The sequence below is a fragment of the Taudactylus pleione genome, unplaced genomic scaffold (genome assembly GCF_031769625.1).
Source record: "Taudactylus pleione unplaced genomic scaffold, aTauple2 ptg000117l, whole genome shotgun sequence".
NCBI lineage: Eukaryota > Metazoa > Chordata > Amphibia > Anura > Myobatrachidae > Taudactylus > Taudactylus pleione.
The window spans coordinates 662,438-681,248 of record NW_028284519.1 but is presented as its reverse complement, the minus strand read 5'-3'; the positions used below and the strand labels follow the sequence as shown (position 1 = coordinate 681,248).

At 43.7% G+C, this 18,811-nt stretch overlaps 1 protein-coding gene across 1 annotated transcript in view; it reads left to right on the top strand.

Moving 5' to 3' along the window:
• NRN1L (neuritin 1 like) overlaps positions 1-18,811 on the top strand; it is a 137,289-nt gene that overhangs the window by 67,335 nt on the left and 51,143 nt on the right. The window contains exon 2 of the mRNA XM_088471939.1: positions 8,237-8,396. Coding sequence (XP_088328065.1) covers positions 8,237-8,396 — 160 coding nt within the window. The remainder of the gene's footprint in view (positions 1-8,236; positions 8,397-18,811) is intronic.

The following is an 18,811-nucleotide window of genomic DNA, read 5'->3' as shown; positions in this document are numbered from 1 at the left end:
ATGTTATCAGCTTAGATTAGCATGCAGCGGGAAAAAGGACACAAAGGGCAGTTGGAGGCTGTCTTATGTCCATTCGAATTGACCTATGAACTATACTGTAACAGAAGAACCAGGAAATGGAATCATGCCAAACTGTTCTATTGTATTGCCTATCCCTGTAAAGAGTATATATGTGGGCTCTCTGAACTCAGAAGAGTCTTCTTGCTGTGCTGTTGACGGAGGTTTCTATACTGATGCAGGTATCTGGGTCCAGAGCGCGTGTATATGTAACAACTGTACCTTGGGTCTGTATGGTTTATTTGCACTAATTGTCTTTAGATCACAGCGTGTAACCATCTGTTTTTATATTGAATAATAACTTTTTGTGCTTTGGAACCACACTCAAAGTCTGAAAGCATTTATTTCTTGTGCGACTCATTACGGTAAATAGCGACAATTATCAGAAGGTATAGGCAGGATTTTAGAAGGTATAGACAGGATTGCATAGAGGTTTTAAATAGGTATCCATAGTACGTTTTGCCTTGATTTGAGACACGGATTTGGCTGGGGGAACCGAGGCATGCCTCGCTTCAACTTGGTAACCCCAAGTTCGGGTTTAGGCAAAACTGAACTGCTCATCTCTGGACTTGTTTGAAAAGCAGTTGTTGAGTGGAGGTGTTAGACATGTGTCATTTTGATATTGCAACCACTGTTCTTAATTGTGTTTATAATGCATGCAGATGTCATTAGTGTTGCACTGCTGATAAAGTTAGATTAAAAAAGAAGGTAGCTAGGTTGTATGTTTTCATCCAGACTCTGTTATAATGTTCCTTTCCATCTTCATGTCAAGAATGTTGAAGCCAGGAGAGCGCTACTCCACAGTCTCCATATTGGCTCCTTTCTGGAGGTTTCATTCCCTAAACAAGATGGCCGTCGTCTGTACTTCTGCACATGTGCAGTGCCATCTTATTACTGTGTTAGAGCACCACAATGGAACACGGACATGTTCAGTGCGACTATACGGTACTGCATCCATCAGTCATTGGCTGGTGGTCTGTATACTGTTCTCAAGCTCTGCTCCATGCTCAGAATCTGTTATGTGTGTAACTGTGTGTTGGGCTGTGCATTCAAGTTACTGCTAAATAAACCAACCCACTGATTAAGTACTGGGCTGTTCAGTAACTTCAGGTCGAGCATCTGTGCCAGAGGTGTATCTATAATAGGTGCAGGGTGTGCAGTGCACATAGGCCCCTGGGTCCAAGGAGGCCATACAATAGATCAAAAGGAGAGAACCCTGTAGAGGACTGGGGTACTTCTCTGATAGCCAACATCAAATACAGCGATAAGTAATCCCAGTTTTTCACATCCTTAACAACAACCTTTTCTAGCATTCTTTTTAAAGTTTTGTTGAACCTCTCTACCAGCCCATCAGTTTGGGGATGGTACACTGACGTTCTCAGGTGATTCACTTTGAACAACTTACATAACTCCCTCATAATTTTAGACATAAAGGAGGTACCTTGATCAGTCAAAATTTATTTTGGTATTCCCATCCTACTGAAAACATGTACAAGCTCTCTAGCTATTGTCTTAGTTGACATATTACAGAAAGGGATTGCCTCTGGATACCAAGTAGCATAGTCCATTATTATAAGGATATATTGATGGCCCCATGCCGACTTTAACAATGGATCAACAAGATCCATGACTATCCTGCCAAATGGAACCTCTATAACAGGCATGGGCACTAGGGGACTCTTGAAATGGGGTTTGGGAGCATGATATTGGCACTCGAGACAGGAAGAACAGAACTCAGAGACCTCTTATAAACCCCGGGCCCAAAAAAAATGCTGTAGCACACTGTTAGTGTTTTTTTTTAGCCCCTAGATGCCCTGCTGTGATGTGACCACGAGCTAGGTTCTCCGATATGGCTCGGGTACCACGAGCTGTTCTCACATCCTCACCCCTTTTTATCACTTGATATTACAGCTCATTGCGAAAGGCCATGTGTGGGTATCCAGGCTGGTTACCAGGATCTACTGGCTTCCCATTAATAACCTTTACATTTTCCCTGGCTCTTATTAAGGTGGGGTTCCTTAACTGTTTAGACGCAAACAGATCCCATCCAACTTCAAGGTTAGGCATACTACCAGCTCTGTCTACAGCTTCTTCCTTCCTGGGAGAGACCTCATTTTGTTCTATTTCCCCAGCCATACCAGGAAAAGGACCTGGGTCTGAGGATTTCGTGGTCACCCCTGCAGCCACCATATCACAAGGACAGTCTTCTGACTCTACAACATTCATACCTGTGACCACACAAGACTTCCACAGGTTCCAGAAATGGGGAAAGTCTCTCCCTATTATCACCCAATGTACCAAGGAATGGACTAATCTGACCTTAACAACATCTGTACTACAAGGAATTTCAACATTCACTTCAGCAGTCTTATAATGGCGAGTGTCACCATGTATGCCAGTTACCCCAGTAGTTGGTTGCTGGGACTTTTAAGCATTTATCAACTCAGCTCTTACATCGATAATGAGGCTCCCTGAGTCTAACAATGCCTCTACATGATTACCCTCCACAACAATTTCACACATTTGCTTCTCATGTATGGCTGAAAGTGCAACCGTACAGGCTAATTTGGCAAAGTAAGACATTCTATGAGACTCAAAGACAGCATCATATTGCATGGCTTCCTGCACAACTGGGAAATTAGCAACAACATGTCCCGGCATTCCACATCTAAAACACTGATAAGCTGTCTGTCAAGTATTTTAAGTGGCTGGGGCCTTTTTGTCCCCACTGGCCAGTCTTTGGACTGAGCATACCCAGCCTCTTCATTTTTAAATTCTCTTAATCGCCCAAAACCTTTTTCCCATGGAAGTGCGCTGTCGTGAATCCATGGACCGCTGTGGTTTAGCCAGTAGTTCCTCTGCCACTAGGTACCTTTCCACCATCTCAACTAACTGGTTGGCTGTTTTGGGATCCCCATGGCTCACCCATTTATGCAAAGCTATGGGCAGGGACCTCAAATATCGGCCCATGACAACTCTTTCCACCATTTGGGGTCCGGTTAATGTCTCTGGTTGTACCACTTTTCTGTTAGGTATATCTTTGAATGGGGAGGCTTGTACATGACATGCACCCAGCAATGTCTCTGTCATCTTTTGAAGGAAGTGACTAGCCCAGGTGGAGCTAGAGCTGGTTGGCACATTCAGAGCAACATTCCCAGGCTGTGCCACAAGGCTCTGCATCACCTCTTTAAGGATCTCTCAGTCTTAGTGCTGTTGCCTCCGTACCTCCTCAACCTCCAACTGATGTTGCCTGGTGGTTTCTTTTTGGACCTTCGTGAACCCTTGCTGCACTGCTGTCACTTGTAGCAAGGCCTTAATTATGTCTTCCATGTTGTAGGGTTTTTCCAGCAATTTTGTAGCCTCTCTTACCCAGCACATCTAACGGAACAAGTTTGCATAAACATGCGGACAAAGCACCACTTGAACAAGCATCTGAATGGTAGGCACCACAGCTTTCAGCATGTGTCACGCTGTGGAAAAAGTATCTGCAGATTATTGCACCTGCAGTTTTTACTCTGTGTCCTTATTTTAAGTACAATAGACACAGTCTTGCTTCCTGCAGGGCTCTCAAAGCTGCTGTTCCTTTCACTTTTGCGCATACTCAGTTGCCCGCATTCTCCACCACGTGTAACAAGGTCGGGGAACCAGTACCATCTCCTGGGGTAGATGGCACTGCGCAGCAGCTGAGAGATCACACAAATGGTTTGGTGCAACTGGCCTCAGCCAGTTTTATTATGCAGCAAAAACAAAATAACAAAAATAAACACCTTGCTGTCTGGCACTAACTAAACAGAGAATGATCCTAGCTCACTTATAAAACATACAAGAAGTTTTACCAGGCACAACTCACTTGGTTTCAACAGCAGGTTTCTCTCACAGAGACACTATAGACCCTCCTTTTCCCCAGGCAGTGTGTCTCCCAATGATCAGCCTGACAGCCTTTAAAACACACACAGCTGAAAGCCCTAATTAGCCAAACTGGGCCTAATGGATAGAGCCCGCCCTCTCCATCCATAGACCCCAGGAACCCTTTCCAGCTTTGTAAAAAAAAAGTTGAAAAAGACAATGTAAAAAGAGTGCTTGCTGTGTGGACATCACTTCTACGTGACCATACTCAGGCTTGTACGAAAGAGGGGTATTTTGGATAAGGGAATATTCCGTATTTTGGAATATTTGCATAAAATAATGAAATATCTTGGGAATGGGACCCAAATCTTAACACAGAATGCATTTATGTTTCATATACACCTTATACACACAGCCTGAAGGTCATTTTATACTATATTTTTAATAATTTGTGCTTTAAACAAAGTTTGTGTACATTGAGCCATCAGAAAGCATTTTTCACTTTCTCATTCATGCTAAAATATTCCGTATTTCTGAATATTCCGTATTTCGGAATATCTGGATATGGGAGTCTCAACCTGTACATATGTATGTACCAATACTAAGTGATTTATGTCCTGTGTTTGGGTAAAAGAATTATGTGTCCCCGGGTCTGATTCAGAGGTAGATGCAGTTTAGATTCCATCGCAACTGGCTGATGATTGTCTACTCTGCATGTGTAGCGATGGTCAAGCGATGGCAGTCACAGTGTGGATCAGGATGCAGGGTGATTGACAGACAGCGATTGTTTCAGAGAGGTAAAGGGGGAGTGATTACAAAACTACAGGGGTGTTGCAACCATTTGGGATGCAGTGTTACTGACCCCGGTATTTTACTTGCGAAGGGCATTCTGAGCAACCATAGAGGTCCAATGGTGCGATCGATGCAAATGGTGGATCTGAAAAGCTGTTGGTGTGTGTCTCTTCAAACAGTATGGTGGCTGCGATATTTGCATAATTTCTCAGATCTGCTGCGTAAGAAGATGCAGCGCCTTTGCGTCCACCTCTGAATCAAGCCCCCTGTTCCTAAGCTACCTACACCCACAAAACACATTGTGTTACTACAAACACTAAAGAAGGGTTTGCAGTTACCTAATTTACTAGCTGATGACAGGGATGTTATTAACAATGAATTAATTAACACATGAAACAACAATAGGTAAATAAGTAGTTAGTTTGAAAGCAGTTCGTTTTGTACTAACTAGAAGCGGGTCATATTGGGATTCTGTTCATTTAACAGGCACAAGCAGTGCAATTAGTTCAAACTATGCAAATCATCCTAATTTATAGGTTTATGCCAGAGTATATTTGCTCTCAGGAACAATACTAGTCACATTTTACACACTTGCCTACTCTCCCAGAACGACCAGGACACTCTTGACGATTGGGTGTAAGTGGGTGGTACAGGCCACCGACAACGTGGTTCGTGTTAAGTTGCGTCATTGTGGCCCTGCCCTCACTTTACAATGCCAACAATTGCATTGTCTAGTGGAGACAGGGCCAGAATGATGCGATCATTGCGCCATGACCCCAGCATGCAGACTTCTGCAGTTCCACGCCATCCCGCAGTGCCGACCTGGCTGCCCTCTTCTGCAAGGTTTCTCGGGGCCCTAGGCTCGCATCAGCCTTGCCCCCCCCCCCCAACTCAACCTCAGTAAAGCTGCCATCTACAGACTGGTATTAATTCATTTTAAAAGTTGCATAATTCATTTTTGTATGTTCTGCAGACTGCTGCAGCATACACAAGCAGAGCCCTTTGCTGGTGGTACATACTATATAGTGGTCTTGTTGTGTGATAGTATAAATAATTATTTTTGTACAAACTGCACAGAAAGCCTAAAGCTTGCTGAGCAGACTTACCACTGGCTGTCACTCAGATAAGCTAGATGTTTCTTTCTGTTTTATAATACTCTTCTTTCCAAGACTCGGATCAGCCAGTAACCCGGCGCCTGCTCCTCGTCCTCTGCAAAGGAAGAGGAGGAGTTAAGGTAGGGAAGGAGAGTGCAGGTTAGGGGGCGGGTCGCCACACTTGTAAGCAGTACAGCAAGGGCAGAATTGTGCCTGGGGGGGGACCATGGCACATAAGACAAGGGAGCACTCCCCCTCTTGATAGCACTGCTCCCCGGCTGTGCCAACTGTGTTATTCCCCACCACCTTCAAGAGGCAGCAACATCACAGGTCCTGGTGACAGGGGATGACCCTGAAACGTTGTCCTACTAATGCAATAAAGCATTAGAATTTTCTTCATGATTATTCAGTCTGCGAGTGTCACTTTGTTTGATTTGGCTGTGTGAAGGAGAGTCTATACCCTAGGGTGAGCACCGCAGCAAGACAACAAGTTGCTCATGAATGAGGAGTGCCGGTAATATTGTTTTATATATATATATATATATATATATATATTTCTCTTTTTAACAAATCACTCCCACCCTTTTTATATTGTATTTAAATTATTTACACTCCCCCTTACCTCCACCCCTATATAATATATTTAATTATCCCTCCACACCCCCACCCCTTAAATAATATATTGAATTATCTCTCCTCACCACTTATACCTTATATATATTTAATGATTATCCCTTCTCATCCCCAGCTCTTATATATATTTAATGATTATCCCTTCTCATCCCCAGCTCTTATATATATTTAATCATTATCCCCCTCACCCCAAACACATATATATGTAATGATTATCCTCCCTCACCCCCGGCCCATATATATTTAATGATTACCCCCCCCCTCAACCCAGCCCCAGCTCTTATATATTTAATGATTATCCCCCTCACCCCCAGCCAGTGGCAGGACTATGGGAGTAAATGGAGGCGCCTGCCGCCGGGCTCCAGCTCTGAAGGGGCACCTCCTCCATTGTCCACAACATATTCAGCCCACTTAGGGCTGTAACTATGTACCCTGAGTGTACCATCACGGCCGCCCAATACGTCACCCCTTCCTGCACCTGAGAAGCCATTGTCTATCTATTGCCTGTCTGCATGCAAATTGCTACATTATAGTGTCAACGGCTGTGATGGGGGAGGGGGGGTACCAGATTACAACTTACCTCCGGGCGTCTTGGATGAACTTACGCCACTGCCCCCAGCCCTTATAAAATTACGTTTATCTCCTCCCCATAACTTTGCAGTTTTACCTACTGAGTGACCCTCTCCTGACTGGGGTAGGCTGCATTCAGATCAGTCCACCCAGAATCCACTGCCAGCAGCTCCAGGCTCCGTCCAGGCTCAGTCTAGCTCCTCCTCCTGATGTCTCATCCTCCAGTCATTCTCAAGAGTACTGTAGCGCAGCGCTGCCGCTGTGTGAACTCCTCATCGATCAACAGCGCACAGTAGGGAGAGGAGCAAGCAGACAGGCAGGTTTCGACCACTGGGGACTGATTCTGATAGTCTCCAGCCTCCGCCATCAGCAGCAGCTGCTTGCTGCAGAGGCTGGAGATGAGCAGAATCTACTCTGGGCAGCAGTCCCTTAGATCAGATGGAGCAGCTCCTGCTGGTGGGAGGGGGGCGGGGGTAATCACCCCCCCTCCTTAATCCGGCTTTAAGTGCAGCATATCAGTGCTACCTGCACCACTGACAGCCCGAGCGCAAAAACGGCATTGAGACCTCACACACACATTGAGACATGTGTTGGTTGGTGAGGTGACTGGGGGCAGCCGCGGGTCTAGCCGCAGCCGCCGGTAACGCAATGAGGACAATTTTTTTAAGCTCATCTGACTCAGTGGTGCCCTCCTGCATAATGGTGGCGCGGGCCCTGGGGAAGCCCAAAGGTCGGTAAGTATGTTCTTGACTATGCTCAGTGTAGTTGAAACAGGTGCTCTACCTACTGCTTGCATTCCATGCAATTGGGAGCAAAGCAAAAAAGAGCAAGTAACGTTGCACCTTGGTAAAACCTTGATGCACTGCAGGTGGGGGAGATGTAAAATGTGCAGAGAGATTTAGATTTGGAAGGGTCGTGTCCAAACTCAATTCTAATTTGCAGTCTATAAATAAAGCTGTCCAGCATTTGTGGGCTACATGCAAAAGCATCATTTACCCTGCGGATTCATGCCGCAGCCAGCAAGCGTCTCGATGGGACGCCTATCGGCCGCAGCATTGACATAAAGACACAGTAGTAGCTAAGACACTGCAACTGTGTCCGCCTCTGACTAACCCCCTTTATTTACATATTTAATTCAACAAGGAGAGTCCTGCACAAGATTTACTGATTACGTTTTTGCATGCATGTATTACAACAACACGATTATACATATCAAACAACTTATTTGCTTCTCTTTTTTTAAGCTCTTCATATTCCTGTGAATGCAAGCAGAAAGTGTGAAACTATTTATAAAGGATTTGCTGACTGTCTGATCAGCTTGGGTGACAGCATGGCCCAAAATGTCCAGCAATCCAGAGTAAATGAAGATTTGGATGATACTGCAGAACTTGATTCTATATGCAAGTAAGTCTTTTTTAGCTGATTTATGTGAATCAATGTAATTCTTGCAAACCAGTCTATTGTCTGTGCTTTGTGATCACAACTTATTAATATAAGTATTTAAAATTCCATGTATGAACACTTTGAATCTCAGACCTCTGAGGAAGTTGTGTGATCTCCACATTGAAATGTGTCAGGAGGGAATGGGATTGAACTGCCGGCGGCCTGCTATTAAGCCCCGCCCCTCCTGGTTTTTGGCACCGCCCCCTTCTGCTGGCCTGATGCCTCTGAAGTAGTAATATATATGTGCATCTGTTTGTGTGTGTGTATATATGTATGTATACAAGTGTATGTGTATATATATATATATATATATATATATATATATATGTATGTGTGTGTGTGTATATATATATATATATATATATATATAATGTGTGTGTGTACAGGGGCGTTTTTAGAGAGAAGGGTCCCGTGTGCAGCCTCCGTTTGGGCCCCCTCCTCTCCATCAGCGGCTCAGCGCGGCACTGAGCACTGTAGATTCTGGCTTCATGCACGGATCTCCGGGAAAATGGCGCAGGCGCCTACTGTCCCGGGGACATCTTTTTTGCGCATGCGCAGAACACAGGGAAAATGGCCACTCCCAGTGTGTGTTTGCTGCTCTGCAGCGCCAGTCCGGCGCTGCGGAGCAGCACTTCGGGAATCAGTGGAGGGGTAAGTATGATTACCTATGGGTGCAGGGTGTGCGGTGTGGGCCCCCCTGGGCCCGTGTGCACCGCACACCTTGCACTCATTATAAAGACGCCTATGTGTATGTATGTTAAAATATATACATACATATATATATATATATATATATATATATATATATATAATGTAGCATAGGATCCGGTACTCCCTGTATATAAAGGGTACTTAGCTGGTTGCCTGCATGAATATCGAATGTTCATAGGACCCTCAGTGATGCGGCACTCCAAGCAAATAAACACACCATAGACGTGGCTGAGAAAAGTCAGCGTTTCAATACCTAAAACAGCGGTATTTTCATCAGGACATACATACATATACAAAGAACATCCTACCTTATAAGTGCTCACCTGAGTGACTAAACAGCCTCACCGGAGCAGGGACCCACACCCGCCCGGCGGTGCTGACCAGTGACGTCACAGCGTCACATGACTCCACTGAACAAGTGCCATCACCATGGTGACATGTAAACAAGCTAGCGCAGTCTACATTACAGTGCTGTGTGCGATTAACATACACATAGGCAAATAGCATATAATGTCTCATATAACAAGAAACTATTAACGACAAGTCTACAAATTTAGCTAAGAGATTATACACACATTCATGTGGGTAATATAGTTCCACATGCATATTCAAATGGGATTCAAGTTAACAAAATGTCAAGATATATGTACTGAAGCTCACACCTTATAGAAGACATCCTAGGCTCAATTGCTCATTTAGACCTCTGGGTGACATCGTACCCAGCCGATGTATCCATCGAGTTTCACATTGTATTAATTTACGGGATCTATCTCCTCCCCGCATAGATACTGGGACGTGATCTATCATCCTATATTTTAGAGCAGATAAAGGATGACGTGCCAGGGCAAAATGTTCATTACAACCATTGTTAATGGCTGACCTAATGGCACTTCTATGAGCTGCCATGCGCTCTTTAAATGTTCTCTCAGTCTTGCCTATGTATGATAAACCACATGGGCATATTATCTGATACACTACAAACGAAGAATTACAAGTGAGCCTGTGGCGAATACGATATTTACGTCCTGACAAAGGATGCAAAAAAATATCCCCAGGAATAAGGTATCTACAGGTAGTGCAGGTACATCTAAAGCAACCCAACTTGCCAACACCAACTAAATCTGCCCTGGGACCAAGACTCGATACATCAGTCTTGACAAGTATATCACGAATACTGCACCCTCTTTTATAACATGACATAATACGGGTTTCATGTAAGTTAAGTTCGGGATCTAATTGCACAATTGGCCACAATTTTTTAGAAACTTTATGAATGTGACTACTACTTTGATTGTATTTATTGACCCACGGTATCATATCAATATTATTGTTCTTTTTAGACATATTATGCTTCAACAATGTATCCCTGTCTACACTCAGTACCTGTTGCTTAACACTGGTTAGATGAGTCAAATCATATCCTCTATTAACAAATTTGTTAATCATGTCATCCATCTGTGACTCGGCCAAAATCTCATCCGTGTTAATTCTCCTAATTCTCAATAATTGAGAATAGGGAAGACCACGGATAAGTGGCCTAGGATGACAACTGTCAGCACATAGCAAATTATTTCTGTCAGTCTCCTTAGTACATAGGCTAGTGCAAATTTTGCCATCAACAATAGAAATCTTAACATCCAGATAATTTACTGACACATTACTAATACTGAATGTCAATTTCGCAGGACAATCGCTCCTATTATGTTGCTCAAATAACTCGATAAACTCATGTTTGGGACCCTTCCAAAACACCAATAGGTCGTCTATGTACCGTACGTAGAAAGCAATTTTCTGTGCAATATCAGGTTTATCAAAGAACAAATCATTTTCTACACCAAACATATAAATATTGGCGTACGATGGGGCCACACTGGACCCCATCGCACAACCGATATTTTGGAGATAAAATTGTTTATCATAAAGGAAAAAATTCCTAGTGAGAATAATTTGTAACAGGTCAATAATCAGACCGTCTGACCGTTCGGCCGGCTGTAGCTGTCGTTATCGACAGCTACAGCCTGGCGCTAGCCTATCCCCACAGCAGGGACAGCGCTGTCCCTGCTGAGGCGGCTACCAGCTCCAGGGCTCCACGCGGGGATCTCGCGATACTTGCGAGATCCCGCGCATGCTCAGTGGAGCCGGCCGGGAGAGAGACACAGCGCATCAGCACTAGGCTGATGCGCTGCTGTCTCTAGCGGGTAGCGCCGGAGGGGGGAGTTAACGCTCCCCCTCTCCGGCTGATGAGATGTTTATACATCTCATCGGTAGTGCTTCCTGCTTCGCCTCGGTAAAGAGGCGAAGTGGGAAGCGTTATAGCGGCACGGTAAGTGCCGCTATAATACATCTACCCCATTATATGCTATTTGCCTATGTGTATGTTAATCGCACAGCACTGTAATGCAGACTGCGCTAGCTTGTTTACATGTTTAAAACTTGTTTACTTGTTTTTGATGCCTATCATAACTCCCTAGCCGGCATTCCACCGGTCACATGACTACATCCCGTCAGGAGAATCGCCACAAAACATCTATATCATTGCAGGCTTTACCATATCCAACATCTGATATATCACCATTGTTCCTACAGTCATTGACAATCACTTTACTTTCTGGTTCAGACCCACCACAGCTACTGCACATGTGCAAGCAGATGTTAGAGCACGACTGCCTCCCGGGTCCCGGACGCAGCTGTCCCCCGCTGCTTCAATGTCCTGGCATGGAGTACTGGTGCGGCTGCTTCTATCTCCCGGCCACAGTGTGTTTCCACTGCTCCCTCTCACTCTCGGCTGTGATGGTCTCCCCGCTTACCTCTCCGCCAGCTGGTCCACGCTGCAGTCCTGTTCAAAGGGTCTAGTCCTTCCAAGTCTGCCGACCTGAAGGGGCTGACATGACACTTAATCATCTGACTCTGCTTTAGCCAATGGCAAAGCCACAATAACCCACCTGACATAATCCAGCCTATCATGGTGCAGCCATAGACATAAAAGGGATCGCTGGGTCAGGAATCATTGCCTGCGCAACTTCACTACTAGTTACGTCTCTAGGCTCCAGCATTGTAATCTGTGGCTAGTCTACAGACTGTTTGCTGTCAATTCCTGCTGAACTTCTTGGTTTCTCCAGTGCTACGTTCTGGTCTGCCTTTCAACGCCGAGTCTATCCTGGTTAATATTTCCGATTCAAGTTGGTACAAGTCCAGCTTGATTATTATTTCCGATTCAAGTCAGTACAGTCAATGCCGAGACCAGCTTGGTCACTATTTCTGGAATGACTCGATACAAGGTTATGCAGTGTCCAGCTTGAACCAATTGTCGACAAGCCTACTCTGTGTTATACCTTCAGACTCCGTCGACCACAGTCCTTCTACGTCTTCACTATTTCCCTTGTTTGCTTCTGGATCTGCTCACACCGCTTCCTCACTCTCTACTCCTGAGCCTGTCCAGGGAACTCTTCCAGCGTTAAGTCCCATGACAGCAGAGGGACCCAGAAAAGTTTGTGGCAATGTAACCCATAGGCTACAATTTTAGCAGCCTCCATAGAAACCTATGGGGCTGCTTTTGCAATTGACAATGGAAACCCTTCTTACTTTCTGGAAATACTTAATTTGTGTGGGTATCCTCTAAAAACAGCAGTTTTTTGTAGGATTTCCCTAAAATGAATGTGAATAAATATGCCCTGTCACAAACTCATCTGCACTAAGATAGCTTGCTAAGACGGATGGTTGTGACGGTTGCTGTTTGCAGGTTACCTTATTACCAAAACTATAAATCCTACCAACACCAAGAGTTAGACTGGGAGATGCCCCCCCACAGTGGCTCTTCAGTTCCGCTTCACCAGAAAAATATACCTTTAAGTCAGTAGCATGTGGCCATAGGAGGCCGTGAGTTTTAGAATCACAGAATATCAGAACTAAAAGGTTTCAATTTTAAGTAATCACTTCAAAACTTATGGTTACAAAGATTATAATAATTATCAAAAGTTCACACAAGTTACTAGCGATTTCAAGAAAAAAATAAAGGGGAAACAAAGTTCAGGACACCTGTGCAGGGTTGAACAATGGCAGAAGTGACCTCGCTTTTTGGGGATATGGTGCATTGTGACCCTATGGTCTCCTCATGAAAATGAACAACGGCTGATCACTGGACTCAGCTAATATACTGGTTGGACCCTGTCCCCTTTTATGTAGGGAAAGCTCCCCCCCCCTCTGATTTGAGAGTATGGGGGGAGGACAGGAGATCTAGGGAGTTTTGGCATCTTAGCTAAACTGGTACAGCTGAGCACATTTCACACCTTGCTACAATGCAATGTCCCTGACCCCCCTGGGGGGTAGTAACAGATTCTCTAAGGTATAACTTAGACTGGCTGTCCCCCAGCTTTTGGGTTACATGGGGCCTCCCAGCAGGGAATATCCTTGCCTTTGATCTGCATCTCAAGCAGAATAGACACACAATTTGTACATGCAAGTGTCTAGCTGCTTATTCCAGATGACATACCTCCTGAACAGTTATTATGATACATTAATCATCGCTGCAGATCATATTTTAGGCGTGAGTGGGTCCCCATTATCACATGCCCCTAAATGTTTTTTTTTCGACATCAGCAATGAAGGAGTTGGAGAAAATTATTCTGGTGAACTTAAATTGAATTTTCTATGGGTACTGTCTGAGTCTTGTTTACCAGCAATAAATCCCACTTGATCCATGTATTGTATGTACCCCTCCTGTGTCTCCAACATAGACCACTCACCTGACCATGTTTTTGGGTATCCTCTGGTCAGATCTTCTCAACCAACAACCCAGCTGGAGCTTAAGAGGAAAGTTCTGCTATATTATATTCTGCTAATATAATGAGCACCAGAGGGTTTATCCAGCACAGAACTAAATAGGGCTGATTCAGAGATTTACGCAGCCGTGTTAGCTCTTATGTCTGTTACAGGAGTCGCAGCTGCAAGTATATGCTAATGCTAGTATCATACCTTTCCCTGGTGTACAGCGTGCATCTGAATGTGCAAGGACTGAGTGTCTCTGCAAGCTGTAATACCGCCACCATCGCTCACACCATCAATACTTGCACCAGCCCTATGATAGGTGCAGTTTATCCGACTGACTCTGGCCTCCTATGCCTACAGCTGTGCGTCTGCGAATGCAACCACTTACACTGACACCCCTGCTGCACTCCCATTACACATCCATGAGATGTACAATTTATGCATGTTCTTTTATCCACCTCCCAGTCATCGCCCAGGAACGCTCATCACTTTTCCACCCCATTTCTGATAGCACCTGTCCCAATCGCAACAGCTCCTTTGTGTCCACACTCTGTAATGCATGTGCCGTAGATTTTAGACATCACTGGATAATTATTGGGATAGGATTTCTTATTTAGTAGCAATTTCTTGCCCTTAAAGACCCTCTGTTGATGTGAGGATTCATATAGACCCTAGAAGGTCCATTCAGAAGTGATCATGAAAATGATGTATTAAGATAAGTACACACTAGACAATATGTCACCCAATCCGGCAGATCAGGCCAATGTATCGTCCATTTTCGCAACTGTGTATGCACTATGACCGACCATATGTTCCCCTGTGGAGTTGGTCATTGCTTCGACAGATTAAGCCTACGTGCTGCTCAATATGTCAATTTGATGAATGATGCTATGCTTGTGGAGGCAGCTGGTGAACAACATACCGTGCAGTCATTCACCAAACGACTGCACAATATGTCGTTCATCGCATCCTGCGTCGGACGGGTACACACATCAACTGTAGTCCAAAAAATCTGTACATGACCACGGGCAGTGGTAGATGTCCGCCTCAGGATGACTACATTTAAAACAGTAAGAATCAGTGGAGTTACCTATCAAAAACCTATGTAAAATTTTATAAGTCATCTCTGCATAAGTAGTGGAAACCAAATGTTTATTAAATCTCACACATGCTCCCAGGATCTCAAGGGAAGGGAAAGTTATGGAAGTCACCAAGCGACTTTGCTACATCCCTAGTCATAGTAGCGAGGTTTAGGGTGCCTTTGACATAATAATACAATTGGGAAGTTGAGAGACTCGTACAAGGGCAACTGAGCAGCGCACCATCCAACGCATTCTGTTTATCACAGTCTTGTAAGGACTGAACTAAACCAGAGTCATAACAATGGGCCTGCAGGTATGGAAACAATAGGAGGCTAAGTTGTGAAAATGTCTCCCTTACTTGTGAGCATGTAAACTGAAAATTAATAGGGGCAACATTTGCATGGTATATACAGGAGGAGACAGGAAAAACTAATCCTTTTTTATTAAATAACAATAAGCTCTCAAATAGGTTAGAGTAGTAGAAGCCCACTGAAATGGGAAGGTTCCCCTCTAACCCCTCCTCACCTTGTCAAAGAAGAACGAAGCTTCAGTTTTGGAGCTATTGATAAAGAAACAAGCCATCGATTTAAAGTTTAACACATCCAGTTTATGCAGCATCAGCGAGATGGCTTTATGAGGGTTATGAAAAATGAGAAATAAATTGCAGGCAAATGCTGAGACTTTTAAGTTTTGAGAACCAGCCTGTATTCCTTCCAAATCTGTTAGTTTGTTAAAGTGATGAATCAACTGCTCTAGGGCAAGTATGAATAAAATGGGAAGAGAGGGCATCTATCTAAATAGAAGGCACGAGTATTAAGGTTATTAACAGTAAGATAAGTTATCGGCTGATGATACTACACCTGGAAAATATGGACAAAATCAGGGCCAAATCGCTGATGGTGAAATATTCTCAGGAGATGTGACCAAGAGTCCCTATCGATGTCCTAACATTTTGCACTGAATACCTTCCTTTAACAAAGCCTGTTTGAGCAGAGTGTAATAAAAGTTGAAGGAAAGTGTAAAGTCCGTTAAGCTACAGTATGAGTTTGGAAAAAAATTAGAATCCTGATTTAATAAGGAAATGGGGCGATATGACTGGACCAAAGCTGGATCCTTACCTGGTTTAGGTAGTAGTAGTATAATCTGAGCCATATTAAAATATGAGAGGCCTGATGGCCCTCTATAACAGAATTAAAGAGTGCTACTAAATGTGAAGTAAAAGTGGAGAGGGCAATTTGTAGTATTCGACACTCATCCCATCAGGACCTTACGATTAGGTAGGGAGTTAATGATAGCCTGGACTTTAGCAGCCATTACAGGAGCTATTAAAAGGTCCCTCTCCATATTGTTAAGTTTATATGTCAGCCTTGAGCTGAGTAGAGTTGCTCAAAATATTTATGACATTTTGCAGCCATAGTATCGGGTTTAAAGGTCTAACTGCCAGTGGAGTCATGAAGAACCATGATTCGTTTTGGGGCCAGGTCTATTTCAAACCATATTTGCGAGAAGTTTCTCTGGTTTATTTCCCCAGTGAAAATAACTATTCTTTTGGAAATCTAAGATCAAGTTGGCTAGTTCAGTTTACAACGTGTCATGTAAGAGTTTAGCATCAAGGTAGGCCTGCTTATAGGAAGCGTTGTCATGTGAAATTAAGGCTTCATACGTCCTAGTCAGGTTAGAGCTAAGGATCCGAAACCTTTTTCGCAGTGTACTTCGTTTATGAGTTGTGTATGCTATAATGTGGTCCATAGACGCAGCCCAAAAATGGTTAAAATCTGGGGTGTGTTGTCATTCACATAATTTTAAAAAGTGTTTTAAGTGGGTCTTAAAATCGTCTAAATATGTTAGGTATGCAGGGAACCTACAGCTAAAGGAGATATAGATTGGGGAATACAACTGTAAGAGAAACCACGTGTATGTATGTGTTTGTGTGTGGGGGTGATCAGAGATTATACAGTTGTCCACTCCAGAGTTTAAACCCTGTGGAGCAATACATATGTGAGTAGATGAAATTCGAAGTGTGTGGGTGAGAATAAAAATTGTATTCCTCAGCAGTTGGATGTTGACACCTCCAGGGATCAATAAGTTGTAGGGAGTCTTTAAGCAATATAAAAGTGGATGGTGCACCACCATACCACCTGAGTACCCCAACCTATGCAAACAAGGAGAAAGTGTGGTGTTGAAGTCGCCTCCCATAACGATAGGGCCATCAGACCAATCTTATTGTTTTTGTTTTTTTCTTGTTTAGATGAAACCCCTCCCTTTTCAAGTACAGTACATGTGAAAAACCATTAAGTTGATATGAGCAGCCACTATTTTATATTACTGTTCTGAGAGGCATGGATGGGACCAGCATTTAGATGGTGTGCTGGTTTCTGTAGTGCTATTTGGAGGATTCTGTGCGAGTTGGCTCTCAAATTAGATATATTAATATATGTGCTATTATCATGTGGCATTACAGTATGCAATTATATGACCCAAAGCGGGTGCTATTATAATGTAGCGTTAATGACCACCGGTACAGACTATCATACTGCAAGTTTTTGATAAATAAAACATTTGTCACAAAAGATGCTGCTATAAATCCTTCTGTTTCAAAGAACATTGGGGTCTGTATTTTTTTTATGAGACTCCTGCAAGAATGCAATATCATGGTTTATGCGTTTCAGATTCCGGAGGACTTTCTTATGCTTCAGGGGGTGTTTAGACCCTCCACATTTCAGGATAACTATACCATGGAGTGGTGGATGAAGAACAGGGAAGCAGCAACACAAAGAAAAGTTTTAAATCGAAACAAGGAGTTGAAGTTGAAAGTAATTGATAGTGGAAGAGCAGCAACCACAAGCAACACATAATATAACAGAAATGAGGCAGAGAGAAACCTGTGATAGTGGGATAAAACTTGCCACGGCAAACTGGTTGAAGACAACAATGTTAATCTGCAGAGTCCATTAGAGATGAGGAGGGCAAATGTAGACTTCAAGTAATTGGTGGCAGCTCTTGCAGAGCCTAAATAAAATGTTTTTTCCATGTATAATCCGAGTTTAGTCGGGTTAAGCAGAGCAAATTGAATGTTAGCATTAAATAAGTCCTGTCACACAGAAGAACATTCATGTCTCTGCATGGTGACTTGATACGACAAATTTTGGAAGAGCAACAGTCTCTCCCCATCGTAAGTCAGCCCTGAGTGTTTCCGATAAGCATCCAACATAGCAAACTTGTCGGCATAACTGAGGATCCTCATCATGATTGCTACTCCGGACCAACTTTATGTACATGTTCCAACAAGCCCAGCTTGGAAGGCACCCAGGATAAGACCAATTGTATCAAATCTAATTGTTTGATCAATTTGGGAAGGCTACTAAGTCTCTGATTATTGCGGGGTTTGTGATTCTCTAGGTCTTCTATTTTGTCACAAAGGGAAGTGACGATGGATTGGTGAGTATGAATATGGGTTTGCACTTTCGCCAAGTCGTCCTTCCACAGAAGAAACATGCTGTTCAGTCTGTGTGAGGTGCTGTTCATGTTGGGCAATTTGAGCATGAGCAGATTCCACCACTTCCCTGAGACCTGCCAGCTATTTATCAAGCAGGGGAGAGATGCTTTCAGAAATCTCTTGAGCCCATTGAATGGAGCTTGCACTGTACTTAGAGAGGTCCTCTACACCCTCTAGGATGTCATCACTCATCACAGGCGAAGAAGAGAAGGGGCTTGGGACAGGGATAAGTTTTTCCTTGGTTTTGGTGGAGTTATCTCCCTTTGATCCCCTTTGTTGTTTGGCCGCAAATTTCTCCATGTCACAAATACAGCAGAGTAATA